This window comes from Laccaria bicolor, genomic scaffold (assembly GCF_000143565.1).
Source record: "Laccaria bicolor S238N-H82 LACBIscaffold_84 genomic scaffold, whole genome shotgun sequence".
NCBI classification, from domain to species: Eukaryota; Fungi; Basidiomycota; class Agaricomycetes; order Agaricales; family Hydnangiaceae; genus Laccaria; species Laccaria bicolor.
In genome coordinates this window covers 38,787-66,211 of record NW_001889955.1, presented here as the reverse complement: position 1 = coordinate 66,211, position 27,425 = coordinate 38,787, and the positions used below count along the sequence as shown (strand labels likewise).

The window sequence follows — 27,425 nt, the reverse complement described above, 5'->3', positions numbered from 1 at the left end:
TACTTAGAATCATGCCACGTTGTGATTCTATGGTTTGGTTTTTCAAATTCTTGAAGTCCAACAGAGGGGTTCACAAGCTACAAGTAATCTCTAAGAATTGAATCTATGTACATAAATACATAAAAGCTCTTGTTGTCGTCAAGAGCTTCTCAGCCAAACGCTCAGGTTGGGTAAAGCTACTTTTGACGTGGACAGGCCGAGCGTCTAGATATCACTGTCAGGCATGTGCATGAGGCCTGAGGCCGGTGATACATAAATGCCGGGTAGACTTGTGGTCAAAATCTAAGTATACCCTCCCATCTTTCTCTCACGCTGTCGCCTCACAGTCCTTTGAGTAAGTGTCTGGTACTAAGTGTGATTGTACGAACAATATAATTGTATCACTTATCTACTTCAACTCCTCAAGAAATACTGTAACAGTCGCCTTGAAGGGGCGCAAAGTCGCAACTTGAACTTACCTAGGCTGATTGTTCACTTACTGCGGCTTATCTCAATATTCCTGGTCGCACAAGAAGGCCAAATGAGAAAGAGGCGCGATGCAGAAAGGAAATATTATGATGTACACCATGTGAACATTATGAATGGCGTAAGTAGGTAAGTAGCCGTAGTCACGTAGAGTCCGCCGTTGTTTGATCCATCTCCTCAGCTGCCCCCCATCCCGACAACCCAAACAACTCCGGGATGGAGTCCCAGAATTCTTGACGAGCAATCAGATATTGCTCCTTACAACCCAAAATGCATGGTCCACAAAGGTCCACCGCCATTTTATCCCAATTATCCCATATCTCCAGCGGATCATGGTCGAACCAGTCCTCGTTCGATGCCTCCCAAGCCCTTGATTTCCGCTCACATTTTGATGGTTCCTGACAGTCCTCGTCCTCTGGCCATCGAAGAAATCTGTGGAAAGCCTTGCAAGCCGAAGTCTGCTTCACGTACCCCAAGAGGAACTGCCGTTTATGCCTTTCCCCTAATTTACACCACCCCCTGTTATCCAGTACGTCCTTCAGATCGCGTCTGGCGCAGGCGTAGAAGGTCGCTGGGAGGATCGTCGTTGCGTTTATTTGAAGAGCCGTGTTGAGGACGCTGAGATTGTTTGTAACACCGTGTTTAACCTCATGTATGATGCTCCGCATGTAATCTCGTTTATCCCAATTATCGAGCGTCCGTGGGTACGAGATGGCGAGGTGTTCTAGGGCGCGGTCTAGAAGATACGCGACGTCGTATTTATGACCCATACGAGCGATTGCCAATACTACGCTTAGACGTGCTTTGACTGGTGGTCGTTCAAAAAAGCTTTGGTGGAATCATCAAGACTCAGAGAAAACCGACGGGGAAACTAAAACGAAACGCTTACGAGGAATCGAAAATCGCAGAAAAGAGGGAGCGAATTTCTTGGGCAGAGTCAGGAAGGCGGATCGCCTGTTCGTCATCTTGTATTGCTTGTGTAAAAGATGAACGGGGATAGGGGATCGACAGCATATTCCTGAACACAGAGGATCTAGCAGCGAGAATGCCCCGATATACCCTGAATTCCCCTGTTTCCGTTTGAAAGACAACGTTCCCATCCTCAAACCATAGTTCGGGAAACCTTTCCAATCTCAACATGCCTGCGCGAGGTTAGAGTTGGCCAAGGGGTGGAAGATAAACCTCACCTGTATCTTCTCGTTCAAGCCAAGACGAAAGGATTGGAATGAGGTTGGTTAATGGCGTTCGAAGTGCACAGCGTTCCACACCTAGCTGCTGGCTACATTGACTTGTTCGGCTGCGGGGCTGTACCAATGAACTGACAGGATGTTATAACAGATTCGGTTGTTTCGGCTGACTCATGCACAGCTTAGTTTCTCGTGCGCGCTACTTGAACGAACTCCCACCCCTGTGACATCTGGGGCACATGACGCGACCCACGGAAGCGCACAGTCTGGGAAGAGAGTTGACGCGCAGGTAAAGACTAGAAAGAAGTATAGGGTCAAACGATTTGTGCATTGTGAACCAATAACGTACACGCTGTCAACGCTAAACTTGCCCACAGGTAAAAATGAGCAAGGCTAAGGTGTTGCAAATGGCCCAATTACCAACACCGATTGATCAAAGCCCGAGAAGAGTTGAGTTCCAAGCTCCCATCCTTGAGGAGCGTGACAGAAGCGAAATTATCAGATGGGCAACGGAACGATCGTCGTTGGACGCCCATATTGAACTAGGCATGATACGCTTGGATGCGCCCGTCGCGATCACGAGTAGCCCTGAGGGAGGTCTCGGCGCAACGATTCACGTTCGCTGAGATTCGAAAGGCCTCAAGACAGATTGAACGTGTCGGCGGTAGTGGTATAATCGTTGTTTGAAGGAAAATACTATAGACTGGGCAGTAGCCAATCAAAAGTAATGTTCACGTGATTTGGAAACCAAAATTAAAAATATCTTGAAAATAAATCTTGGGTACAAGGGACCATCATGCATCATTCCCATAAGATTCATCTATTTTTACATTCAGTAACACAACCCCATTGGCAGTGTTGCGGCAAGAAACCAATTGAGCGAGCCTCATCCTCGACTCTCCTCACCATCATGGTATACTTCTCCTTCTTGTCAGAGTCTTCTCCGGGATGCGTTGCTTCGTCCGGCTCATCGACGTGGTGGTTCGTTTATGCAGCCTGTATATTGCTTCCCGTTGACTCATTTAACAACAGGACCAACACTTCTCCTCCAGATCTTGTCACCGCAATTAAGGAGGCGCATTCTAAGAATGAAAAAATACTGAGCGTCTCCGTTGGAAACGATGGCGATTGGTTCCTAAGCACTGATTCAGTCAACAGTAAGCACGTCTCCACACCTTCGCCCGCCATCTTACTGAGACTACACTTGTTAGGGAAAAAGCCCGGGAATGATCCCATGACAAGTCGCGTCCTTCGGTTTTGCCACGTCGCCACCATGAAGACCGGGCGCGAAACGGGGCTTGGAAACATTGCGTGGATCACATTTACTCCCGACGGCCAAGGATTCATTGGAGTAGTACGTCACAACGGCGTCTCGCACAATATTTTTGAGAAACTACCAAAAACGCTCGATGACCACCTTAAAACCCATAATAAGCAGTCACAAATGAAGATGGTCTCTATTGGCCACAACAATAGCTGGTCTATCGTGTATGAGGATGGGGACATGAGCGTCGAGGGAATATCCACGTCTCTCATAGATAAATTGAAGAATATTCGTTCTGTCGGTTTTAACGTCGAGGTTCGTCCTTTCCTCGTAGAATGCCATTTCGAGTCTACAACCTCCCTGCAGTCCATTATACTATCACCATCTACGACATCCAATTTCATGGTCACCTATGAGAATGGAGCATCTCACTATGACGTTCCATACGCATGGAAGTCGGGGATCGATAATCAAATTTCATTATGCCAACAAAACTACGCTCTTGAACTCCGACAACTTCAACAAGTAAACGCTATGAATAATGCAGCTATGTTTAGGTTGGCGAGGGCCAACATGGTATCTGCCGCTATGGTCGCGAATGCTCAGGCGTCAGCGGCTTATTACCAGAGCTTTGGGAATTTCTAGAGGGAGATTGACGAGGTTGGAATCCATTTGTATTGTTTTTGATATATGCCATTGGTAGTCCTACATACGTATTATTGCGTGCAAAATAGTGGCATCGCTGGCGTTCATGTTCATACCATGGTTGTTGTGATTGTGAGGCCAATGTGGGCTAGCTCATCTAATTTCTTGACAAATTCATATAATCAGTCTGAGCTTAATTCAGCAAAATCCTCTTCCTCCTCCCTCTCCTCAGGCCGCTGACCAAGCTCAATGCTGTCTCTTGGGACAGTATCCCACTCCCAATCGAATCCCACTGTTGTCAGAAAACCAGGCGACGTAGTACTCCTATGCAAATTTTGGGATCTTTGCAGTTCGCGATATCGTTGCTGGAGAATCAAAAGCATTACTCTATTCCCGAAGATAGAGTGAAAGACTCGTGTTGGACTATCCCTTGCTAATGAGCCACGGGAAGGACGAACAGGTTGTAGATTTTCGTACCAAAAGATGCCCATACGGAAAGGCCCAGCCTATTCGTTATGAGTAACTGATACTTAGACTGCGCTGAAATGAAATGGCAAAGGCAACATACGGATGGGATGCATAATAGCAGAACATTCACGAGACTCAGTGCTGATAAGGAAAAAGATTCATAACCGAAGCGGGTAGACTTCATATTCGGCGAGGTGCTTACAAACGATGCAAAGGCAATAAAAAATCCCTGTCGAAGTAGGGTAAGGGATACGCCATCTGACTTGATGGTACCGAAGGTACCTACCACTGCTAAAAAGTTGTCGTGCCCATTGAGATCTAGATTGTTTGACTGGAAATGAAAGGCAATTTGGATGTAGCGGAAGCGGAAACTGAGTACTGAAGACTTACAATAATAACACGCTCTGACAATCGTTAACGCCCCAATCACTACATCGAAGCTAAGCAGAACCCTGTTATGGAATATGATTTCACATACCTGACTCCACTAGGAGAATGAATATGAATACTAAAAGACTAAGAGTCGTAGACTCCACCATGAAATATCCCAGAGGGGTCGCCTCGACTAAGACAACTGTATGAGGAAAGGGATGACGCAAAAGAGTACGACTGACCAGTTACCGATTTTATTTCCAGGACCGTTATGCATATTGCAAAAATTACGGATATCTGTGTTTAGATCGTAAGTGGAAGGGGACGAGACGCATGAGGATGACCCACTGATAATACGATCCCTAGCACTACCATTATCCATCGTTGTCCTCCCCACATTCCACAGGTTCTCAGGCCGATAATCGCTGAAAGGGATGATTGAGATATGAAGCAAAAGCAGCGTTGAGGAAGGAAATACCTTGACAAGATAACAACCCAAGAGACATTGTAGCTGGGAACCTTTTGGTCAAAAAATTCGTTTAGAAGGAAGCTAGTAACGAACCCAATGCAATGCCGTACAGTCTAACGCAGGTCTACAACACATGTAAATCAACTCAAGGGCTTGTATCGAGGCCAACGTCTGACCAACAACGGACCTTGGGACAATCGACCCCAAATTTGACTGCGAAGATTAAGCTTGGTTAGGTGAATCATCTTTCTAGAGCTACGAGAGATGAACTTACTGTACAGCAAAATGGATTGGTCAATGAATGCAAGATAACGATTTAGGTAGAAGAAAACCAGGCCAAGTGACCATGGGCATGACCACGCGTAGGTCACCTTTTATGTCACTGTCAAAATCATGAGCGAATATTGGATCTAATTCACCTCTTTTTTTATGGTGCAAATATAGTCATACGTCTAGAACGGATGAGCGGCGCACAAATCAATGAAAAATTGACTCACCAAAGTTGTGAACCCTGCGATCAGGACGCAATTGTCAAAAAAGGTGAAGAAGAGAATTTGCTGCAGGCTGGGAATATCCTGGAACAAGCAAGGAACAAGTATTGGTCAGCTTCAAGGGATGTGGTAAGAATTGAGTTCGACAAACAGGCGGAGCCATGAGATCGTCGAGGAAGGTGAGGTATGCGCGTGGTTCGTGATTGTCAAAGGATGGTGAGTACCATCTGAACAAGGGTGGCGGCTGGCGGTGGTGAGTACAGGGCATATCCGCAGAGGTTTTCCTATCATACAGTATTTTCCATCAAGGTTCGCACAACAAAGTTTCACACGTACTGCGATCTCTTCCATGAACGCCGTTCCAAAATTTGCGGTTAGACCTCTCGATCAGGAGAGCTCCGCTGGTTTAGATCCCGCGCTTTTGAAGAAGATTATTTACATTGCGAAGATCCTTTCGCGCTAGTAGGTATATTAAGCATGAACGAAAGGGAAAGGTATATATATACCTACAGGTTGAAGCCACCATTTTCATTTCATCGTGATCACGGCAAATCCTCGCATCATCTATCGCGCGGGCGGTCCAAGACGCGAGAATTGCTCAAACACCGGGACGACAGCGCCTCAAGGGGTAAAATGTCTGGATGAAAAATCAGTATGGTTTGTTAAAATAGTCTTTTTACACCATTTGAGGGAACTCCGGCCGCCGGTAAGGTTTTGTTAAAAATCTGCGAATGGAAGGGTCCTTGGAAAGCGGATAAGCTGTGAAGTTAGCAAAGCGAAATGAGATAGGAACTCAATTGAGAGAAGATGGGCGTACTGACACGCGTGGTACGGTACGAAAGGGAAGGCAAGGAAGATCTAAAGGGTAATTCGCCAGGATAGTAGGTTGATAGATCACCATGCACTCCTACCTTGCCGTACTATAAACCGCCTGCGTGAGCGTCGGCATGCGATGATCGAAAACAAGAATAGCACCGAGCGTGAGATATATTGTCGACGACCGAACACGACGCACTCACATTCCAGATCCACTTTCCCTCCCCGATCCCACCTTTTCAAAGCCAAACATCCTTCTGTCGCCAGCATGATGTTCCACCTGCAGTCCGAGACTTCAAGCTTCAGGCCTGAGGCCTCTCCTGATCGCTTCTATCGCGGAGAGCTCTGAAAGTGGCGATGCTCATACGAATACTGGCCAAAGAATAAGCATGGCATCATATGAGTTCTGCGAAAGTGTTACATACCGGGTCCGTCCGTGCTTACTCGTACTCTCGCCTTCCCCTGCAAATTTCCCCAATCAATTCCCCACTGTCCAGTTTGGACTCTCAGGTCTCATCCACCAGTCAAAACCGTGTGCTCTCAAAGCCTCCTTCACATAATGTAGGAGCTTCAAGCGTGGGACGGAGGTTGGATGGAATCTGAAAAGAGGAGTGTATTGATTCGTGTTTAGCGGCAGCTTTTGTGCACCGCCACAAAGAAATCCCTGCGTTCAGCTTCAACTTGGCTTCAACGCTGCTCTTTTCCTCCAACACAAATTGTGTTGACAGTCAAACTTGTATGAATTCTTTTCGATTTGAATGAACTTATTCTTACTAGACATAAATGCATCGCCGTCGACTACAGAAGCAATTGACATGCAAAACTTGAAACGATATGTCGCCCAAGGGGAACACAACGCCAATGGCCCAACGAGCTCAACGGGGTGAACGCTTTAGAGTCAAACATGACAGCGAAGTATAGTGAAACCGAGGGCGACGGAAAGAGGACGAGAAGCGTTCCCCGTGTTGAACAACGCTCAGTGGGGTGGCGACAAAGAGCTTGGAGACGATGGGGAGAGAAAAGGCCAGTATCCCCTGGCTTCAGTACGTTCCGTGTACAACTTAATTCATACTCTCTTTAGCGCTCTGAATATTCCTCAAACCCTGTACGAGCATGACCATGACGAAAAGGGGCGGATCTTTGCGCAAGTGCGACAATGACCAAGAGTTGGGACGCAGGAGGAGCAGGAGTTTTTGTGGGTGCGTCGGTGAGGATCGGAATGGAACGAGGAAGGTTAGTCTCGCTGTCGTTACTCTACCGGTCGGTCAAATTTGGCTTACCACGTATTCGCCCAGTCCTTCACAGACAAATCTCAAAACGTTTTCACCTCATCACCTGGCAAGAACGATTCGTGAACGACCGGCATGCAAGAATTTTAGGTTGTCGTATCCATCGGACAATCCTTACACTTACACCGCTCGTGACAAGGGCCGAACCCGTGCCATATCACATGTTGACAATCGATGACCACCCCACCATTGACAATGACAGCGGAGTTTCAGGCCAAGCGGGGTGGTGATGAACATTACGAACATAGTGCCATCCATCATGAGAGTGACGGAACGGTCGAATGTTAATTTTGTCACCTATCTCTAGCCGCTCGTGAAAATCTATCGTGTGTTCATTCAGACCTTCCATGCGCGCACGGACGATGCCTCAACATGAGTATCTCACCACTTCACCTTCGGCGTCACACTCATACCCTCAAACCCAGCCTCCTCTCTACTTCTGGCATCGTTGCCTGATCTTTGATTTGACCACTTCACATCCGTGAATGTGACGAGGGTCGCTTGTAAACGCAGTCAGTCAAGGTGGTTTGATGGCGATGGGGATGAAACCTGAGTCGATGACGGGAATGGCGTAAGTAACCTTTCATCCGGAGGGCCCAATCGATTTTACTGACATGAACTCATAGAACTCATGCTTAGCGCTTAACGTTTAACCCTCGTCTCTCCCAGATCCTGGTATGAGTGGGTGCACGGCTTCGAATGGTGAAGTGGGAGATCGTGTCTTTCTCTCACTCGCTAAGATTGACACAAATCTTTCATTCAGGCGATAGAAGCTCAGCGCTCAGCACCCAAGCCCAATTCGTACGCATACATGAAAGTGTACGCCCAAGTTGACTTCTTCAATAAACTCCGTAAGATTGATCCGTATCCGCGATTGTAGCTACTTTGGGGCATAGAGGAGCTTTGAAATTTTGTAGAATTATGATCAAGATGAGGCACATTGGTACCGTGACATGGGGCTGGATGGTGATCTGTTCATAGCCTTTTTCACTCGGGCCAAGGTCCGTGCGCTGTCCAGGGTGAGTTGACTTCCAAAACTCTTCAACTCGAACGTATGGGATCGCAAGTCAAATGACTAATTCTCTGCCCACCGACGACGATTAGGTGAGTAAGGTCATCAAAGGTCTAAGAGTTTTGGAATGCCAACGTTACTCAAACAGGTAGCAGGTTCAAAAACGGATTTCGGCGTTTGGATCTGCCTAACGAATGACATTCGACAAACAAGCAACCATAATTAGGTGCAAACTCTGACCATGCCGCCAACAGGCGCCGAAATCAACAACGATCATCCCTCCAAAAATCCGTGGAAAGGCCACAAATCTGAAGACCTCTGGCTTGGCATGCGTCCCACCTATCCATGAAAAATGACAATGGCAAACTCGGACGACTTGTGCGCGTAAACTGCCTACCGTTGACGACTTGGCGACACGGGCGCTGCGGCAACTCATATGACCATTCGCCAAACCATTCGGACTGTCAGGCTTCAACTTTCCCCCTTGAATGCCGAAATTCGCAGGCGACAGCCTGAGATACCCTCGATTTTCTATAAGTATGTCCGAAGTTTCAAACCACTCCCAAATCCACTCACCCCCTCTACTATTCTCAGACCCCACTTGGAAACATGTCGAAACTCGCGCCTGGTACCTACATCATCGTGAACAGGGTTCTCTCTCCCAACGATGAGATGCTCGCCATCACGTTCAACGGTAGAGGCAAGACTGCCACAGTGACCCCTACGACCGCCGCCACCAGCGCACAACGTGTACGTCGTTTAAAAGTTCTCGAATTCCCTCCCTTGATATATTTTCTACGTTTCGCAGTGGGTTATCAAGGACTACGACACAAAAACTCAGTACGTAACGCCCGCAGATGCTCCCGACCTGCAGCCGCTTGGGGAAGCGGTGTCGTCACTGTCCTCCCTGCGGGGGGTTACGTCTGGACTATTCGGAACACCGACGAAGGGTACACGTACGTTATTCACCTGAGGGTCAACGAGAAGTGCTTATAAGTTACAATCAGCATTCAAGACGGTGGAGTCACCCAATTTTGGGGACTGGATGTTGCCCACGCTAACTCCCTAGTGCGTTTTCAAAAGTCTTCGCCTGACCTTATTTGAGAATTCAAATTTAAGGTCACAATTGGAGCTGGAGCAGCGACACTCAACGAAAAGCAGAGGTGGTTGTTCGACAAGGTTTAGTGTACTTCAACTTCAACCACCGTGCGTCTATATGAGTTCATTTTCTCAATGAATCGCTTGAACTGGTCATCAAAAATCAAGGAAAAGAACTGTTAAAAAGCAAAGCAAACAGGGTTCTATGAGATTTAAGAATCAGCCGCACTTCGTGTGAAAAGCGATAGCGGATGGTAACTCGGGGCCACAGCCCGCTCCAACGTTGACGTCTTCTTCTCTGCCAAGGAATATATCTTCTTTCCCGAACCCTACAACAACAAAGCGGGGGAGAAATAATACGAGTAAGTAGACAAACAACTAGCAGCGGATGATACATAGGTAAGTAATAATATAGTGTAGCACGCGCGATGCCTGATGGGCCACGGCTAATAACTCCTTCCAACACCCGATATATGAGAGAAAATGCCGAATGAATAAATATTGGCTGCGATTGGTGAAGTAATTTGAACGTCGTTTCAAAATCATGGCAAAATTCTACAGTCGAGAGGTGAGGACTCAGAGAAAAGTAACAAAAAAAGGCAGGCAACGTACAGGGGTCGTAATCTCGTATTAGGGATGAGTACTGAGTACTGAGTGATGTACTCTTAGGCCACTACGCAATATGCGTTGTTTCCGCTGCCGCCATCGTCGGCATTGGTTGGGATATCACTAGGGCCAGAGACGGCGGCAAAGAAGATGGAGAGGGTGGCGAAGGAATCCATGAGAATAGTATGGGAGGATGTGAAGAACAAAGAGGAGTTCGAAGGCACTTAGGTTCCAAAGAGCGTGATCTTCTGTCGATAAACGAAGCTGCCTTTATATACAACGGCCTTTCCTGAATTCAACGCACTCCGTGAGACATTGACTGTGATGAAAATATCTGAATACGCACTTTGCCTGAGCCTTATTGTAAAGACGCGCCCCTGCACCGGCGATCCCCTGGATTAAAACAATAAAAGTCAGTGTTCGGGGGAAATTATTACACCCTTTCTCACATAGTTCCCAGATAGAACAATAATAACCCTCATGACGTCGCCCGATGGTATTTCACCCCCGAGGTGTGCCTTCAACACTTTTGTTAAGTTGGTCAACTGAATTCATACTACGACATTCATGGCGATACAATAACCGTGTAAATGGATTGTTGTTTTCCGATGATCGAGCAATACAATTGAGAGTCGAGTCATAAACTCTGGGAAAACTGCGGTGTGAGCAGAAGTGTCAGTTGTGATAATCGGAACATCGACCATCGTTTGAGCTAAGGGCATTGACGGCGGCCATGAGATATTTGAAAACCTACGCCGACCTTTTCGCGGTCATTCTCCCAATGTACACCGTGACACACGTAGCTTGGGTACGAGACAGAGCCATGCTGTATTTTGACACGCCAGGGAGTAGGGAAGATCTCCACTGGAGTATATCAAACCATGAGGTGTCGGTACGTAGGCGGTCTATGAACGACTCAGTTCTATAAAACGGGCACCAAGTATAACGACGTACGCATGCGTCCACCCATACTAATCTACCCTTCAGCGTTCTGCGGGTTAAAAAGTTGTGGACCGTTCAATCGGGCCAACGAGGATCGCGATATAAAGGTGATGGGAGATAAGATTAAAAAAGCTCACGTGACATCTGTTTAGGTCGCAAAATTTGATCGCGTGATCGTCCAACACCGGCCCCAGGACCCAGATGAACAAGGACCCTGGTATATGCTGTCAAATGTCCGATCCAAAACGGCCAAATTTTGGCACTTACGTACGGACGATTTTTCGGCGTTTCCGTCCGCAATTCGGATCCTACTTATCATTTTGGACGATTTCCGTCCGCAATACCTATCGGACATGTAAATGCTCGAGATCCGTGCACATAGAGGATGAGAGATGGAATTTAGGTCAAAATGTCCGCATAAAACAGAAATAAAGTAAAAAAACGGTCGTAATCAGGTTAGAGTATCCCTTCTAACCTCGCAATGTTTCCATATTGCAGTGCTGCATGAGCCACGGAATTGCCAAGTAAGATCTAGTTACAAAGTCCTCTGAAAGTTTGTGTTCCGGGCCAGGATGAATGACGACAATAAACTGCCTGCTGAAAGCATGACCTTCAAAAATATATTTAGCAAACAAAATGAGTTGAGCAACTGACCTTCCAATATATTCCAAAATCCTGACATCGTTGATTGCAATAGATTGCAATGGGATGAAAGGAGCGCTGTGGTAATTAATGGCTGATGCTGAGTCGCGCTATTCCCAAATGGATTATCATCGTTGAGAACGATGATGCGGTGCGTCGCTCAGAGGGCTTGGGGAAAATAGAAGATGTGGGAGGGGTTGTGAAATTTTTTGAGCTCAAACCCAACTCAAGCCGACAGCTACAAACGTACGAAAATTGGATCGGACCTCCGTACCGACTGGCAATTTACAGACGCAAAATGGATCAAACCTCTGGCCAAAATTCGGGCTTTCCGTACGCATAAGGATCGAAGGTGAGACGATTTTAGGACCCATTTCCGTCCACATAAGGATCGGACATTCTATAGCATATACCAGGGTCCTAGATGAACACCGTTCCCGGCGCCCTGCCTACAGTGTTGTTATCTCTTTCGCCATGAAGCCCTTCAGTCCGCAAATTTATATCCCTGATCGGTCTTCCCCCAAGCACTTTTCTCCTGTTGAACCGACGCCGACTTTACAACCAGACAATCATGTTTTGTCTTGGTTTTGTCTGATATCAACACAATTCTGGACCGTATTCACCTATTTTTGAAGGAAACAGCAGAGGGGAGGTTGATCATATCTGGCGTGTCGCCTGAGCTTTTCTGCAACCTGGAGGCAAGGGTGGCACAAAATGAAATACCCGGATTTGAAAGGCTACGGTGTGTACAATAATCTCAATGTAGATTTGGCAGTCCTTATTCTAGCTGCCATTGCAGCATCGACTACGTTCCCAATACACTCATTCTCAGATATCCTTCGGCCACGCAAGCTATCTGTCCACTACTATTCAACTTGGGATGCAACCCATCTCACTTTGATGGCCTGATGCCTATTGTTCCGTACGGCTCCACCGACATCCCCATGGCAGACAGCGGAGCCAAATCCCCAGATTTTTCTGTTCTTGATGAGTCTTTCAGCCGGGCCCATCCTAGTTCCAAAGTTGCTGGTGTTCCCACAGTCGTCTGGGAAGTTGCGTACTCAGTGACAAAGAAGAAGCTTGCTGAGGACTGTGGACGATGGGTTGCTTTGTCAGATGGCGGCGTTCAGCTTGCCAACGGAATTGATATCGAGTACGCTGGGAAGGATGGACCAGTGGAAGAATTGACATGGACCTTTTGGGAGCTGGAGACGGAAATTCTTGATTCCGTGGAGGATGGCCAGGTTCTCTCAGCGTTGGTGAGGGAAGGTCATGGAAATGACCCACCTCAATTCCACTCTTTTCGACATCTTACGAATGAGTTCTACATCAAGTACATAGCCCGTGCAACTCATGTATTCAAGGTTTATCTGGTCTTTTCCTTCATCCTGTGCAGCATCTTATTGTGCTTGCAATATAGATCCTACCCCCTAATTCCCAATGCCCAAAGACAATCGAGATTTTACATCGCCATGTCTTTCGAAACCCGCCAGATGGCAAAGCCCATCTTCCATATTACTCCTACAATGTCCAAGCTATTCGGGATGCTGTTGCAGTTCTTAGACGGGCACATATTTCACTAGCAGAGAAGCGTCAGCTAGAGAAGGAAGGTGTTGCGGATTCAGTGCCAGATATTGAGGAGGCGCTCCAGCAAGTTGCTGAATTCAGGAAGAATAAAATTTCGAACGCAAACACTTGACATCGTCCAGTCTCTCGAGCGCTGTGTGCTAAACACTTGTCAAGTCTTGTATACATAGCCCTACCTACCAGTATTGCACAGAGCTTTTCAAATTTGAAATCAGAACGTCCAAGTGGAAAGAAGGCTCGTACGTTATCTTCCACACACCAAAAACACTATCCGTTGTAGCGCAGCTTCTGCTCATCGTTGAGATCTACCTTGCCTGCTTCACGTCGATTAAAGCGTGAGCTCCCAATTGGTTCAGGTTTGCAAAGAAAGAAGTTGAGAAAACCAACGGGTAAACGGGATGCGTCGGCCCCTGCAACTCGACATTCGCCTTCTTTCGGCCTTTCTCGTCCAAGGGGATTCCTGTGAACCTCGTCCACGATGTACGCTTGCGGACGTTGAACAAGACGAGTAACTTGACCCATCCATCATCCGACAAGATCCGCCCTGACCCTCGCACCGAAACAAGAAGGGTGAAGGCGTGCGTCCCCATCTCCAACGCAATGGGGAGAAGGGTAAGATGATCCGAGAAATCAGGGGCCCGAGGGGAGGGCCGGGGGAGCTTGGGGTGAGCAGTCGAGGCAGAGAGGCAAGTCGCACGGTGCCCCTTCGGAGGACGATAGCACCCTTAGGAAGTAAGGTCGCGGTTCGTTGTTGATGGAAAGAAAGCAAGGAATGGATGTCGGGCGCATGACAATGGCGGCCGCTGCCGCGTGGGGGGGAGTAAAGGGGCACGATTGGCAAAGGGGAGTTGTGGAAAATGTGTAAGGGCAGAGCGAACGTCGCGGAGGGAAATCTTGACTCTTTCACTGAAGTGAGTGAAATCTTGCGAACCGCGGTCGCTGTACGTCGAGGGGGTAGCTTTCGTCCGAGTAGAAGGGGCGGAAGTGGTGGAGGGAATGCGCTATAACTTTTGAAAGGTACTCAAATGAAGCTAGCTACACATGAGATCGTTAGCTAATGAGGTAACAGAAAAGGAACCAAACTTACTAGAGGGTCTCCCTAGAGCCTCCCGTGTATAGATTCTCCCCCGTCAAATAAATCGACTGCTCAAAGTTCCGTGTCTCTTGATTGCAAGCACTCCCTCAAAACATTTGCGCCAACGAGGCCTTGAGGAAGCAAATCTACCGCGTCGAACGCTGCTCCAAGTAACCCTTTCCCCGAAACCGAACGAATTTCAGACTTTAAAACGGGAGTTGGAACAGCTGCAGTATGCAAGCCCCCTTGCTGTAACCGCCCCATCCGACGTCGCTTCACACACACCTTCTCGGACCTCAGAGGTTGCTGTTTCATCTGCCACCTCATCGACCGCTTGATACGCGCCCACTACACACGCTCCAGCCTCGACTACGATACCTGCCCTCCCCTAACGTAGACGCGGTCGCCCAAGGGCCAAAAGAGAGCGTGAAAGTCAAGCCAGCAACGTACGGCCCGCGTCCACGACTCCAACGGCCTCCTGGAACTGGGTACAAGCAGAGGCTGAGGGCATTGTTGGGTGAGGATGCCGCTCATGCAGCTTTGGATGTTGTGACGCACAGACCTTTACTGCGTGCCCAATTCAGGAAGAATTTGTGCACAAACTTGTCGTCGATGAGACAGCCGAGTACCACTTCTTCTCCTCAGTTCATTTTTCAAGGGTGGCAATGGAAAGATCTTGGTGGAAGATGGACTGGGGGGGGGAGGGGGGGACTCTGAGCGTGAATGAGCTTTCTCTGACTGTTCATGGAGGCTCACTGTGTATCCGCTCCAGTTATTGCCTGGCGTCACGTACTGCCGCTGCCCGCTCTTTTGCCTGTGTTCCTAATATCGGGGGTACATAGCCTTTCCAAAACCTTGACCAGTTTCAAAGCTTATGCGTCGTGCGTGATCTTTCAATTCCACGTATTAGCTTTACCCTAATGACGAATTGAACACTCACCCAAGCGAGGGTCAAATTGAAGAGCTGGACAGCCTGCGTCTCCACTTCCCCTGAGTGCAAATCAAGTATGTAGAAAACATTTGAGTGTAAATCCGACTCGGCGCGCGAATGGTAGGTAAAAGGCTAGAAAAGCTGGCGGCGATGATGGTGGTTGAGGACGACGTCAACGTCGATCAAATTTGTGTTGATCAACGTTTGTAAAAATTCAACTTTTGGTCGTTGTCTCTTTCCATCACCACCTACGGAACCAGCCGCATCGAATCGTCAAGTGACGAAGGTCACCAAGTGACTTTTAATTAAAAAATCAGGTCAATCTTATGGTGACTTAACTTCGCGGATTCGCAGCTGACGACTGCACCAGGTCTCGAAGATTGGAAGCACCTTGATCTGGAGTTGATCTGGAGAGGATATATACGCTGAAGACCTTGAGTATGGAAAGGAATCTCCCCGTCGGACCTTTTTCAAGGTGTGTTTATTGACGTTCCGTTTCTGACTTTGTGAACTAAAGCGCAATAATTGGAGTCGTTCGTTGGAAGCGTAATGCGGCTTGCGATGATCTTTCTTCAGGCGAATCTGGACCCCCACAATGCCTGATGGGCGACCAACCCTCAAAGCATCACCCCCAGTCCCCGGAAGCATGCATGCGGCACGGCTGTCGAATATTGTTTTTAACGCATCGTTGGACTTTGCGGCATCTTCCCCTTGTTGCCGGAGCTTCCTCCCTCTCTCCTTCCATATGCCACATATACTGTCTTAATCCTGTACAACGTCCTCTCTGGGTGACGGATGCTTCTGTAGGCACGCCCTGCTTCACCCCTTTTTCGAGCGGTCAGCCAGACCCCACGTTCCGCGGAGTTGCAGGACTTGGAAGCTTGGGAGTGTTTCCGCCTCGCACCAGTCCTCCTCACGCCCTCTGCTACATCACATCGAGTTGTTGCTTCCATGTGAGAAGCTCCCCCTCTTCCTCCGCGACCGCAAATTCTCCACTCAAACCACTCCCGTACTCATCCCCGTTGTCTGCAATGTCCGCGGATGGCAACCACCGTCTCATAAGTCACGCCGCACTTCTAGCTCACCGCCCGCTGCATACAGTGCGGCCTAATCACATCGTGTCCCTAGGGCGGACCCTGTGTACGCGAAAGAAGCGTACCGGACCTGAAAAACGCATGTTTGTCTGGGACAATAATGGGGAAGGGCTGACCAGAGCCCCACCCCCTTCTTCAACAAAATGGCCAAGCCGCGGGGCGGAGAAGTTCAAGTGCTTTAGCTTCACCATATATAATGAGAAAGGTTTGCGAAGGGATGCCAGAGGAACCAGAATGTATGGCTCATCCACATCTGCTTTTCGAATTTTAGATTGGATGCCCTCCGGTACAGATATATATACTGCCACTGAGCTGGCTATTCGACGTACTGGGCTTGTTTGTCAAGAACTTTACCAGCATGGTTTTACCCACTATCTGTTTGGTGGGTGGATTATACCTCTCGGGTTGCTTCGCTTTCCTCAAGGTTCGTATTATCTCTACATTCCGACATACTTCCAGATCCCGCCATTGTTCGAAGAGATTGGGATCATCTCTGCTCATTGACCTTATCTCACCTTTCACCTTCATGTGCCGCTTCCCTGTCTCCTTCAGCATGAAGGTCTGCAAGAAGTTTAATAGAGGGAGTTTCGACTACTAGACAAATGCAACACAGCCCCTGCACAGCACTAAGGCACCGCCCAATTCTCATGGACCTGACGCAGCGTCTTCAACTCCCCATCATTCACCCACTCCTACCCGCATCCGTCTTTGAAGTCTGATACTATGAGCGTTGTTGGAAGCGCATCGTCTCATTTGGATGGTCGGGGAGGAATCGAGCCTGTGAGTCCGCGTGTGCTTGTTGTGCGATACCACTCGCTGATGACGAACAATGACACAGATATTGGAAGAAAGGAAGTCTTACAGTGCGAACCATCCTTCGTTTGAATCTATATTCCGCAGCTCATATTAGATTCGGAGTTTACTATCGAATATACGCGAAAGACAATGCGCTTGAATCCATCAATCCCATCTACTCCAATGATAGATCTATCAGTCGTATCTTGTTCAAGTCAATTACGCCTCCGCGTAACGTTGCCTCGCTTAAGAGGCATCTCTGGAAGGTCGAGGGCTTTGATGGTAGCCCAGCCTGCACCCTGTATCTCTCTTCGTCGGTGAACACGCCCGCAGAGGACTTGGCCCGTCTCCCACCCCGAGGTCAGGGTTCGGGTTCGTCTGAACTCGACCCGATTCCTTTGGTGGTAGATACTTCAGAGGTCGAGAAGCGATTGGCGGCGCGGAAGGCGGACTTGAAAACATTTCCTGATTGGCCTCACAAACAACCTTACGGTACGCGCTTGTTTCTTGTCAGAGGCAATCCGTTGAACTTTTTTTCAGTGTATTACCGTATTTATGACCAGGACGGCGAGATCGCGTCAAAGACGTCCTTTGATCAGACTGACACCTCCCTGGGTCGCATTAACATACTCTTCTTTCCGCCACCCCATCACGGCGCTTCATTGAAAGCCCGGTTAAGTCAGGTTGAAGAAATCACATCATGTGATGTGAAGATATTCAAAGACGATAGCGGAGAAGATACTTTGATGGATAACGACATCGTCGACCTTCTTTCTGATACTTATCCAGGTGTTACTGCGGATGAACCTATGGCGATTGTGTGTAGTCCACAGAAGCCGATACCTGCTTCCGATCCGATGCCCCCAGGCTTTTCGAAGTTGCTCAGAGCAACTCTAGACTCTAGTGCGTGATCAACGTTCAACTCTCGACTATGTATTATTTACGCTTTTTTCTGATTATTGTCTCTTAGCTATGGGGGCTCACGATCCGACGTGGCACTCGGCGAAAGAGGGAGAAATCTTTCACACCGATGGGAAAGTAACACCCAAGAGGTATTATATGGATGCATGGGGTGAGTTTTCGCGACGCTCCCAGGTTCGCCACTTGGTTTGACGTCACCTCCAACGCACTCTAGTATATCCGTGTTACGTGGCTATAAATTCATCGGGGAAACAGGCTTGTAAGTATCATTTACCTCCCGGTATAATCTTCTGCTGGAGAGCACTTCTTTTGCAGTCATCAAAAACGGTGAGTTTTTATATGCTTACTACTAAGTATCCAGAGATTAAAACGAATTGTACCCAGAATTCGCCGCTCTGTGTGGACAGACGTAGATGCCCACGAAGTTTTGATTACAATCACGCCGACAGTATATACGTATGAGAAAAGAAAGGGCTTCACTCTTGTGAATGTTCTAGGTCAGTGGCCATGGATAATGTAGGTAGTAGGTACTGGTAAATTCCCACTGCTAACGTAGTGGGTTTTGTTGATAGATGAAACAATGCTTTACTTTGTCCAACGTCATGCACATGGCCCGCTGTACGCGGGGAAGTTGAGATGCACAATTTGCGCCCACGTCAAGCACAATGACACCCAACTTGATGCGCTGCACCTCTAGGCCAAGTTCCGACTCTATTGACCCACTGTGTATTGCCGTGCGACTAACGTGTTCAACAGGTCGCTACGGTGCAGACTGTATCCAACGCACGCCTGCCACTGGCATGCACGAGCGTTGCTTGTTCTTGATTGCAGATCCCACTTCGAACCCGACCTGTCAACGAGCCTTGTTGTAAAAGGTGCTCAAAGCTCTTCAATGTCTAGTCAACAACCCTAGCGCCGTAGAAAAAACGCATCTGCCGTGGAAACCCTGCCAGGAGGCGTCTTCTTCTGCAATTGCCAGTGAGCGAACGCACCTTCCGGCTACTACTCGCTTGTTCGTCTTTTTCCGGTTTTCATAGAAAGCCGGCCGGCCTGAGTGTTGAGCCAGTGGAAAAGTTATTCCCACGCATCGGCCAATTTTACAACCACCTCTGCGTCTGCTTTCATGTTTTTCTCCCGAATTGAAATGCACCTCTCGCCTCTGAAGAGGCCCAACCGCCGTTTTAAGGCGCTGAATGACTCGCCCGTGATTAATCACGCGCTTAGGCTGTTTCTGTTGGTGGGACATGAGATTGCGTGAGGAGTGCAGCTGAAGAGTATCGTCAGAGGCCATCAATACATGTGCGTTGCGTTGTGTTCCTCGCTATAGTAGATGACTAACGCGAATGAGAGGTTAGAGATAAACGCATCTATTGACGGGCATGGTACTCACCGTTCAATGTGTGATTGGGTTGGTGCATCGACAACAGTGCCGTAGAGGACTCGAGGACATGTGACAGGGTGAGCACTCTTCCGCGCCTTCTTTCGCTTCTCCTACCTTGACCTCACCCGGGCCTCCTCACAGCAATCGCAAACCTCACAAGTTATTAACATCGCGTCTTTGACCATCCATCCAAAACCGCGGTAAATGGAGGATCGGTAAAACTCCTCTATTGAGGGGATCTCGGGGGGGACACCTGCTGTTTATATACTACATATATGCGGGTGGTTTCACGGGACTTCCTCTCGCCTCGATACCGTCGTCTTCACAGTGTTCATGGTGCTATAAGACCGGAACTGTACTAAACGAAACGGCCAGAGGTACGCGACTTCTGATTAGTCCGAGTTTTCAGACTGACAAAGTCTGTAGCCGTGCATATATGCGCATATCCATCTACTCAAGCCAATTCCACCTACTCATCTCCCCGTTGTGTGGTGTGTCCACAGATGACAACCACCGTTTCACATCTAACTCGACGCTTCATATCCCGCTCATTGCCCCCATAGAGTGCGGCCTAATCACATCCTAGGCTAATCTCCTCACGGAAAGGGCGAAAGAAGCGTAACGCACTTTCGAACATCTGTTTTCCCTATGGCAACAATGGGGAAGGGCCGACCAGAGCCCCACACCCCTTCTTCAATGAGACGACAAATGTCGCGGCGCGGAGAAATTCAGTTGCCTTAGCTTCACATAACATATCTAGCAGGTACTAGTAAATTCCCACTACGTTCGTAGTGGGTTTACGAAAGGGAACTTTACTTGCTGTTAAACGTCACAGCCCTAACACAGTTCACTGCAATTTGCACCCACGTCAAGCACAATGTTAGGTTGAGCATAACCGCCGTCGCATCTAATCCAGGTTCCGACTCTATTGACCTCCTGTGTATTGCCGTGCGACTAACTTGTTGAACAGGTCGCTACAGTGCAAACTGCAGATGTGCACGGTAACGTGCCATGACTTCATGCGATTATTTTTGGGGTTGGCCCTGGCAAGTATCCTTATCGATGCCAGAAGATATCTCATTCCCAGGAGTATTAGCAGCCAAGTCTATATTGAGCGTCCGGCTTTGAACCAACCAGACATATATATCAATGACAGGTCGAATCGAAGCACGGACCTATTTATGGGCGATCTCGTGACACTTGTGCCACAAGATAGGTATAAAGCACCGCTTGGATCGAACCTGCTGTGACCCACCTTCCACCTCCATGTTTTTCATTAGCCTCAACATAAATGTCTTCAGTTATGCTGAACTCTTCTGGCACCTATTGGTGAATCGTTCAAAGCCAACGTGAGTCCACGGCGTCAGATCCGACTGCAATCCCATTCTCATCAATTCTTATCAGTGGCCCGATCGTGGAAACCGTCAAGCCCCCGCCAATTATCGCTGTGCCAGATCAGTAAGCCTTTGCATTTTACCCTGTGGTCGCACACCACTGAAGATGATATAGAGCGACGACGTCATTGTTCGCTCTCATCATCGGCATCAATGAGTACAATCCTGAAGACCTCAACCCTCTGGACGGGTGTATCAAGGATGCTACCGACGTGCGCAACTATCTACTTCAAGACTTGAAAGTTCCGGATTCGCATATCCGCTTCCTAACTAACGCGAATGCCAAGCGCGCCGACATCATCAAGGCGTTCCTGGAAATTCAAACCGACAAGCGTATCAAGAAGAACGACCCGATCTTGATTTTCTTTGCAGGACACGGTGACGAAACTGACGCCCCGACTGGCTGGCCTTCTGGAGACGTATATAACCAGATACAGATGATCATTCCGCAGGACTACAGCACCAATCCTGCAAGGCAGGTTCACGGAATCCCCGACCACACTCTCGCAGCGTTACTGAACGGAATTGCGAAAGAACATGGGGATAATATAGTAAGGAAATCCCTCTCGACCTATGCTTGTAATAGTCGATCAAATGGATTTCGTTTAGACCGTCATCTTTGATTGCTGCCATTCAGGATCCGGGACACGAGGACGTCGTAAAGTCCGAGGCCTCACTAAAAATCAGAGCCAACATATACCACAGGACCTTGATCGTGACATCTGGTACGCAGCGAGTGTGTCCCGTGGGTCGAGCACTGCACCAGGATATACTAGAAGAGGGTTAGCCAATCACGTCCTTTTGGCAGCATGCACACAGAAAGAAGAAGCGTCTGATGGCGGCACCGGGGGTGGGGCGTTCACCCAGGCTCTCCTTCCTACTCTCAAGTCGTCCGGCGCGGATAAACTCACGTACGCCTCTCTTCTCGAGAGGATGGACAAGATACCATAGTAAGTCTGAACAACTGTAGTACCTCCACGACTGACGTCGTTTCCCACAGCCAAAACCCTCAGTGTGAAGGGGTGAACCAAAACCGCATCATTTTCAACTCCAAAGCACCTACAACAGGACGTGTATGTTTCCCTATCAAGATGAACGGCAGCGCATACGAGATGCAAGCCGGATCTGCACATGGTGTCACAGAGGGTTCCGAATTCGGTCTATACAACGACAGTCTCACCATCGACGACTCACCCTCCCTCTGCGTCTTCGTTGTTGCTAAAGCGGCTGACATCGGCCCATTCACCACAACGCTTCAGATCAAAGATACATCCAGCGCCCCCGTCACCATTCTTTCCGCGACTTCTTGCGTTTTGCAGACGAAAGCCGGGGAGGCGGAGGATCTTTTGCTGTTTGCTCCGCTCGATGAAAAACTTCTCAGCCTGTATGAAACTCTGGCGAAAATGATGAAGGAGTTCCATCCTGGTAAGAGGCAAATCCGGCCTGTCCTAGAGAAGGAAAAGGCGAGACTCGGCCTTTCGATTGTGAAAGACAGAATAGCGTTCGACATCCTTGATCCGCGTCTCGCAGAGTACGGCTTGGCGCGTATGCCTCATACCGTAGCAAACGACCCGCAGGAGATCATTCCGGTCCTTCATGGCGCTGCTCACTTCTATTGGCATCTTAACCGCGAGGTGAAAGATGCTCTCGTCAACACCTCCATCGATATTGAATGTAAGACCCTCAAACCCACAAGTGATTACGACTCCTCGGGAAATGCAATTTTGAAGCCGACTGGGGACAACCTCCTACAGCTCGGTGTCATTGACGTCGTTGCGTCAGATCGGACGATGTATGGATATAAAATTACCAACAACAGCGCTCGCGATCTCTACGTCAACGCCTTTTACTTCGACAACACCGACTTCAGCATTGGTAATTTATAATTCTTACTACCACTGGACATCGTTAACTTACCCCCTTTTCCAGAATCAATCTACCAATCACCAACAAGCGGTAAATTCAAAACCTACCCCACCCTCCCCAAAAATGGGAACTATCTCACCCTCGGCTACGGCTCCGGCGGGGTTGATCCATTCACCTATCAGCTAGAGGAAGGCACCGACATTGACGTGGGGTATTTAGTATTCTTCATCTCCTCGGAGAACGTCAATCTCTCTACTATCCCGCAGAAGACGCCGTTTGAGGGTCCGGGACGCAAGTCTGTTCCAGTGACGCCCCCTGCGAAGCCCATTTACGGTACTATCTTGGTGCCTATTGTTCAGCGCCGTTATCCAGTCCAGGGACAGTGAAGGATCCGAAAATTTGAAACTTCCGTTTGTGTGCAGTCGACTTTACTCGAGAAATTCAGATGGAGGTCTCCATTGTTGAGTCTACGTACTTGGTGTTGTCTTTGTATCTAAGACGTACTTGGTGTTGTCTTTGTATCTAAGAATTTGGTGGAATTGTTGCGACTTTGATGAAATGAAGATCCACTCTCGGCAAGGACTGTTCCCAACCATAAGTTGTACCCTTTGACGTGACCTTGCCAAATGTCCCAGTGCATATTCCCCCCGACTTTCCCCTTTTATTCTCGCACCCCCCCCCCCCTTGTCACCGGTCACCGTCCGAAACAATAATGACGTAGTAGAGATAGTACTTATGTGTCAATGACCTGGTAGAACTACTGAGGAAGGGCAAACACCATAAAGAGTACATACGAGGTTTGAAAACGCACAGAAGAAATCTACCTTGGAGAGTGACTCAGAGGTTCACGAGAATCACGACGGAAGGAGGCCGAGGGTCGTTCGTTCACAGCCTAGTCGTGAGTCGCGAGGATGACGACGATCGTTGGTGTCAAAGAGATAGTCAGACGACGCGTGATATTCAGTGGGTCCACTTCAATACCGCGGTGGCGTCGTTGGTTGCAACGTGGACTTGGAAATTGCTTTCGTAGAATGAACTTGGAACGAGCGCTAGACGCGTACGAGCTTCAAGACGCCGCGTGGCATGTGCCAAGTGGTCTGTTTATCCTTGTTACTTTCAAAGGTTTACATAACATTTTCTTTTGCTTTTCTTTCAATTTTCTTTCTTTCGTCTCATTTCGAAGTTATGAAGGTTGGTGTTCTAAAACATTCAACTTTGACTCTCGGTTAGGCAGCCGAGGGGGAAGCGAGACTGTGAGTCTACCGCGCTTGCAAGTGTGTCATCGATCATGCCTTTCTGAATGTGTGGCCTCAACTCATTTTCGCAGTACACTTCAGGCTGATCACCACCAACGAGACCCTGAAATCAATCTCATTTCTGCCAATGATACATTCATCAACCATTGATCAAGCACATCACGCCTCCAAAATTGTTTTGAACTTGTCCCAATGGCTCTAGATCAGGCGGTCGGGGTCGGAAAGCGGTGGGCGGCAGTAAGGAAGGGGGACTCGAAACACTACTTAAATGGCCTCACATACAATGTTACGGTGCGCGCTCGCTTTCTGTCTAATTCAATCAATCGATTTTTTTGTCAGTCTACTATTATATTTATGATGATGAGGCACTTCCTTGGGCCACATTAACGCGCTCTCCAGTCGAACGCTGCCCCTTTCCTTGAAGAGTCGTCTGTCAGGTTGAACGATGCCTAGATCATGATTTGAAACCCATCAAAGACCTGGGCGAGGACGACGACATTGAAATTCTTTCCTAGCAATGCATTATCGAGGTGAAATGCGAGTTCTGTTTCCAACTGAATACTGATCTTTATGCGTTGGTTCATTGCCTAGAAGACGCAAATTTTAACTCGTGGCTTGACATGACACGTCCTCGGGTATAGCCAGATTTTAATGAGTGGATTGCATCCTATGTAGTGCCACAAGCTTCTGACCGGCCGACTTCTCAAGTGTTTTCAGTTTCAAAGATATGTAGAAACCCAATTGTTGGCAGCGGTGCCAACGTGAGACAGTTCCGGCACAGCACTCAGGTACCTTCCTACACATCACAGCTCGACCGCTCACCAACTTGCAATTGCACTGATACCAGCTGATACCTGCCTGTAACATCCCGACAGCATGAGCAACAGCGGAAGAGAGCCGCCACAGTTGGATGGTCGGGGTGGTAACGAGCTGGTGAGTCTACATGTGATCCGCTTATGGAATACCTGTGGTTTGAAGCGCGAAAACAGGCACCAGAAGCAGGCCATCCTTACAGTACGGTTATCTTCCGTCTGAGTTTCTGTCCTCGATCTGACATTGAAAACACAGTATATTACCGATTATACACCAAAAACAACCCGGTGGAATCCAAGAATCCCATCTACTCTAACGACAGATGCATCAGCCGTATCTTGGTCAAGTCTGTTGCCCCCCCGCGAAACATTGGATCGCTTAAAAAGCATCTTTGGAAGATCGAGGACCTCGACGGAACCCCAACCAACACCCTGTATCTTTCTTTGTCCGAAAAGGCGCCCGCAAATGACTTGACCCATCTCCAACTCAAGGGGGGTCCTAGTCCCGGCTCATCTGAACTTGACCCAATGGCACTGGTGGTGGAGAGTCCGAAGCTCAGAAAGAAATTGGCAGCGGGGAGTAAGGTGGATTCGAAAACGCTTCCTGAATGGCCACATGAACACCGCTACGGTGGGCGCCTAATTCTTTTCTCACGCGAATGTTAATCTTCGCCCAATCTTTGCCAGTTTACTATCGTGTTTATGAAGAGGCGGGTGAAGTTTCGTCAAAGACGTCCTTTGATGAGACGGACCTTTCTCTTGGTCGCGTTACTGGGCTCTCCGTTCCGCCGCCTCACAGCGGCGCTTCCTTAGAGGCTTGTCTTATTCAAGCCGAAAAAATCCCATCACAAAATGTAAAGCTATTCAAAGACGATGGCGGAGAAAATATCCTGAATCATAACGAAGTCCTCGACCTTTTTTCTGACAATTACCCAGGTGTCCTCTTGGATGATCCCATAGCTATCGTACATGGACCAAAGAAGCAGGAACACGCTTCGGAACCAGAACCTCACAGCTTCTCGAAGCGTCTGAGAGCAAATCAAGACTCTGGTTCGTGACTCTGAACTAATCCTTATGTTCTCTCACAGTTGCCCTTTTTTTAGCTATGGGAGCTCACGACATGACCTGGCACTCAGCAAGACAGGGGGAGATCTTTCAAACGGATGGAATATTGACACGCAAGAGATATTATATGGATGCGTGGAGTGAGTCATTTCATAAGGCTTGCAGGTTGGTGTTGACCATGACGTCCCCCTCTAGTACATGATTGTTATATCGCAATAAATTCATCAGGAAAACAAGCTTGTAAGTAATAAATATCCCACAACTTGTAAACTGTTTGAGAATGGCTTTCCTTTGCAGTTATTTCGAAAGGTGAGGTTTTGAGCAAATTTCCGAGGAGCCAGAGATCAGAATAATTGACACATAACCACAGAATTTGTTACACTCTGTTGACTCCGATGCTCATTTTTGATTATTTGTCGAAAGTTTGCATACTACATAAGGGTTGAAATTGGATTTTTAACGATTCTATTCTTAAGATATGTACGAGACTGCACTGTCAAAAGATCTGTGCACATTCATTTAGTCACAGGAATAAAATCAATGCCGTTTTGACCTGTACCTGTATCACTTTGGTCGTTAGGTGTTGTCAATGGGCAATTTCTTGGTGAGTCACACATCGGTAAAGAACTTTGGGTGCACCGGAATGTCGCTTACCATCTGACGTGATCTCGCTGATCATCAATGATTTTTTAGAGATTTCACCTTCAAATGAGGCGTAAGCTCGCCATGATGCGCAAATTAACAGAAAATGAAGACCTTGCATCAATGTTTAGAGCCTGTAACATAATCGTTAGGGTCGTCCTCAGAAAATGAGATTCTACGTACCATCTAATTACTCATCTTTAGACCTTTTGATACGCAGCGGACTCCATCTTATTATCCAGGAGACGGTGATCATTCAATTAAAGACAACCAATTTGTGCATTTCAACCCCATGTCTTCAGTACGACGCCTCTGGAAATCGGACCGTCGTGCAACGTGCCAAAGGTTTCCGCCTTAATTTCCGCCTTTCAAACAGGTGCGACTTAGCAAGGCAGAGATTAACAATGCAACTAGTTTACGTACAGCGAACTAAAGCTTGGCGTCATCAGTGCGTCCGGCGGGTGAGCCGAAGCATTCAACGTTTTCAACGAACGTTTGCTCCCTGATCTTTGAGGTCGACATCGCTAAGTATGCGTGTCTACAAGATATACCGTCAGCTCGGAGAATTGGAGTGCCTAAAAGCGTGGAACCTTACCTGTTTAGCCCAGTAATATGACGGCTTTCTTATGACACGAACCTGACATTCATGAGATGAGGAAATATCCTATGTATCCACCCGCATATATCGAGCTTCATGAACAACGGTGTAAGCCTCGAAGTCGTCACGATTGGCAGAACTCACCACTCCCCCGGATCCAAGGTGCCACAAGTGTATAACCCGTTATCGTTGTGCCCCGAATAACAGCGTTCACGGTTTCAATTGATGCTATTGAATCGACG

General features: G+C 48.1%; 9 protein-coding genes across 9 annotated transcripts; 6 read left to right on the top strand and 3 right to left on the bottom strand.

The window, feature by feature from the left end:
• Nucleotides 1-608: 608 nt before the first annotated feature.
• Nucleotides 609-1,605, bottom strand: LACBIDRAFT_317666 (uncharacterized protein; the record flags this gene model as incomplete). Its single annotated transcript, XM_001890233.1, has 2 exons — nt 609-1,293; nt 1,355-1,605. The coding sequence occupies 2 exons, from the start codon at nt 1,603-1,605 to the stop codon at nt 609-611; spliced, it is 936 nt and encodes a 311-aa protein (XP_001890268.1).
• Nucleotides 1,604-3,561, top strand: LACBIDRAFT_335373 (uncharacterized protein; the record flags this gene model as incomplete). The annotated part of the gene is made up of 8 exons (XM_001890249.1): nt 1,604-1,616; nt 1,677-1,695; nt 1,839-1,941; nt 2,030-2,269; nt 2,509-2,633; nt 2,685-2,809; nt 2,864-3,231; nt 3,283-3,561. The coding sequence occupies 8 exons, from the start codon at nt 1,604-1,606 to the stop codon at nt 3,559-3,561; spliced, it is 1,272 nt and encodes a 423-aa protein (XP_001890284.1).
• Nucleotides 3,562-3,743: 182 nt separating this feature from the next.
• LACBIDRAFT_317664 (uncharacterized protein) lies at nt 3,744-5,524 on the bottom strand (the record flags this gene model as incomplete). The annotated part of the gene is made up of 12 exons (XM_001890232.1): nt 3,744-4,067; nt 4,130-4,458; nt 4,508-4,594; nt 4,644-4,698; nt 4,750-4,826; nt 4,880-4,912; nt 4,964-4,994; nt 5,058-5,083; nt 5,145-5,241; nt 5,290-5,322; nt 5,368-5,445; nt 5,513-5,524. 12 exons carry the CDS (start codon nt 5,522-5,524, stop codon nt 3,744-3,746), a joined length of 1,182 nt encoding a protein of 393 aa, XP_001890267.1.
• A 6,385-nt stretch (nt 5,525-11,909) lies between these two features.
• On the top strand, nt 11,910-13,564 carry LACBIDRAFT_296031 (uncharacterized protein; the record flags this gene model as incomplete). The annotated part of the gene is made up of 5 exons (XM_001890248.1): nt 11,910-11,917; nt 12,005-12,118; nt 12,332-12,508; nt 12,566-13,121; nt 13,187-13,564. 5 exons carry the CDS (start codon nt 11,910-11,912, stop codon nt 13,463-13,465), a joined length of 1,134 nt encoding a protein of 377 aa, XP_001890283.1. The 3' UTR covers nt 13,466-13,564.
• A 936-nt stretch (nt 13,565-14,500) lies between these two features.
• LACBIDRAFT_317661 (uncharacterized protein) lies at nt 14,501-15,119 on the bottom strand (the record flags this gene model as incomplete). Its single annotated transcript, XM_001890231.1, has 2 exons — nt 14,991-15,119; nt 14,501-14,929 (listed from the first exon to the last, which is right to left on the bottom strand). Exon 2 carries the CDS (start codon nt 14,753-14,755, stop codon nt 14,501-14,503), a length of 255 nt encoding a protein of 84 aa, XP_001890266.1. The 5' UTR covers nt 14,756-14,929; nt 14,991-15,119.
• Nucleotides 15,120-17,993: 2,874 nt separating this feature from the next.
• On the top strand, nt 17,994-19,041 carry LACBIDRAFT_296030 (uncharacterized protein; the record flags this gene model as incomplete). Its single annotated transcript, XM_001890247.1, has 6 exons — nt 17,994-18,145; nt 18,223-18,320; nt 18,384-18,428; nt 18,485-18,496; nt 18,554-18,666; nt 18,926-19,041. The coding sequence occupies exons 2-6, from the start codon at nt 18,316-18,318 to the stop codon at nt 19,039-19,041; spliced, it is 291 nt and encodes a 96-aa protein (XP_001890282.1). The 5' UTR covers nt 17,994-18,145; nt 18,223-18,315.
• A 1,775-nt stretch (nt 19,042-20,816) lies between these two features.
• LACBIDRAFT_317657 (uncharacterized protein) lies at nt 20,817-23,334 on the top strand (the record flags this gene model as incomplete). Its single annotated transcript, XM_001890246.1, has 6 exons — nt 20,817-20,899; nt 20,955-21,008; nt 21,060-21,495; nt 21,554-21,894; nt 21,945-22,819; nt 22,874-23,334. The coding sequence occupies 6 exons, from the start codon at nt 20,817-20,819 to the stop codon at nt 23,194-23,196; spliced, it is 2,112 nt and encodes a 703-aa protein (XP_001890281.1). The 3' UTR covers nt 23,197-23,334.
• Nucleotides 23,335-23,841: 507 nt separating this feature from the next.
• Nucleotides 23,842-24,152, top strand: LACBIDRAFT_317656 (uncharacterized protein; the record flags this gene model as incomplete). The annotated part of the gene is made up of 3 exons (XM_001890245.1): nt 23,842-23,905; nt 24,002-24,084; nt 24,138-24,152. 3 exons carry the CDS (start codon nt 23,842-23,844, stop codon nt 24,150-24,152), a joined length of 162 nt encoding a protein of 53 aa, XP_001890280.1.
• Nucleotides 24,153-24,942: 790 nt separating this feature from the next.
• LACBIDRAFT_335368 (uncharacterized protein) lies at nt 24,943-26,466 on the top strand (the record flags this gene model as incomplete). The annotated part of the gene is made up of 7 exons (XM_001890244.1): nt 24,943-24,999; nt 25,056-25,509; nt 25,566-25,928; nt 26,015-26,083; nt 26,172-26,183; nt 26,241-26,252; nt 26,420-26,466. The coding sequence occupies 7 exons, from the start codon at nt 24,943-24,945 to the stop codon at nt 26,464-26,466; spliced, it is 1,014 nt and encodes a 337-aa protein (XP_001890279.1).
• Nucleotides 26,467-27,425: the final 959 nt, after the last annotated feature.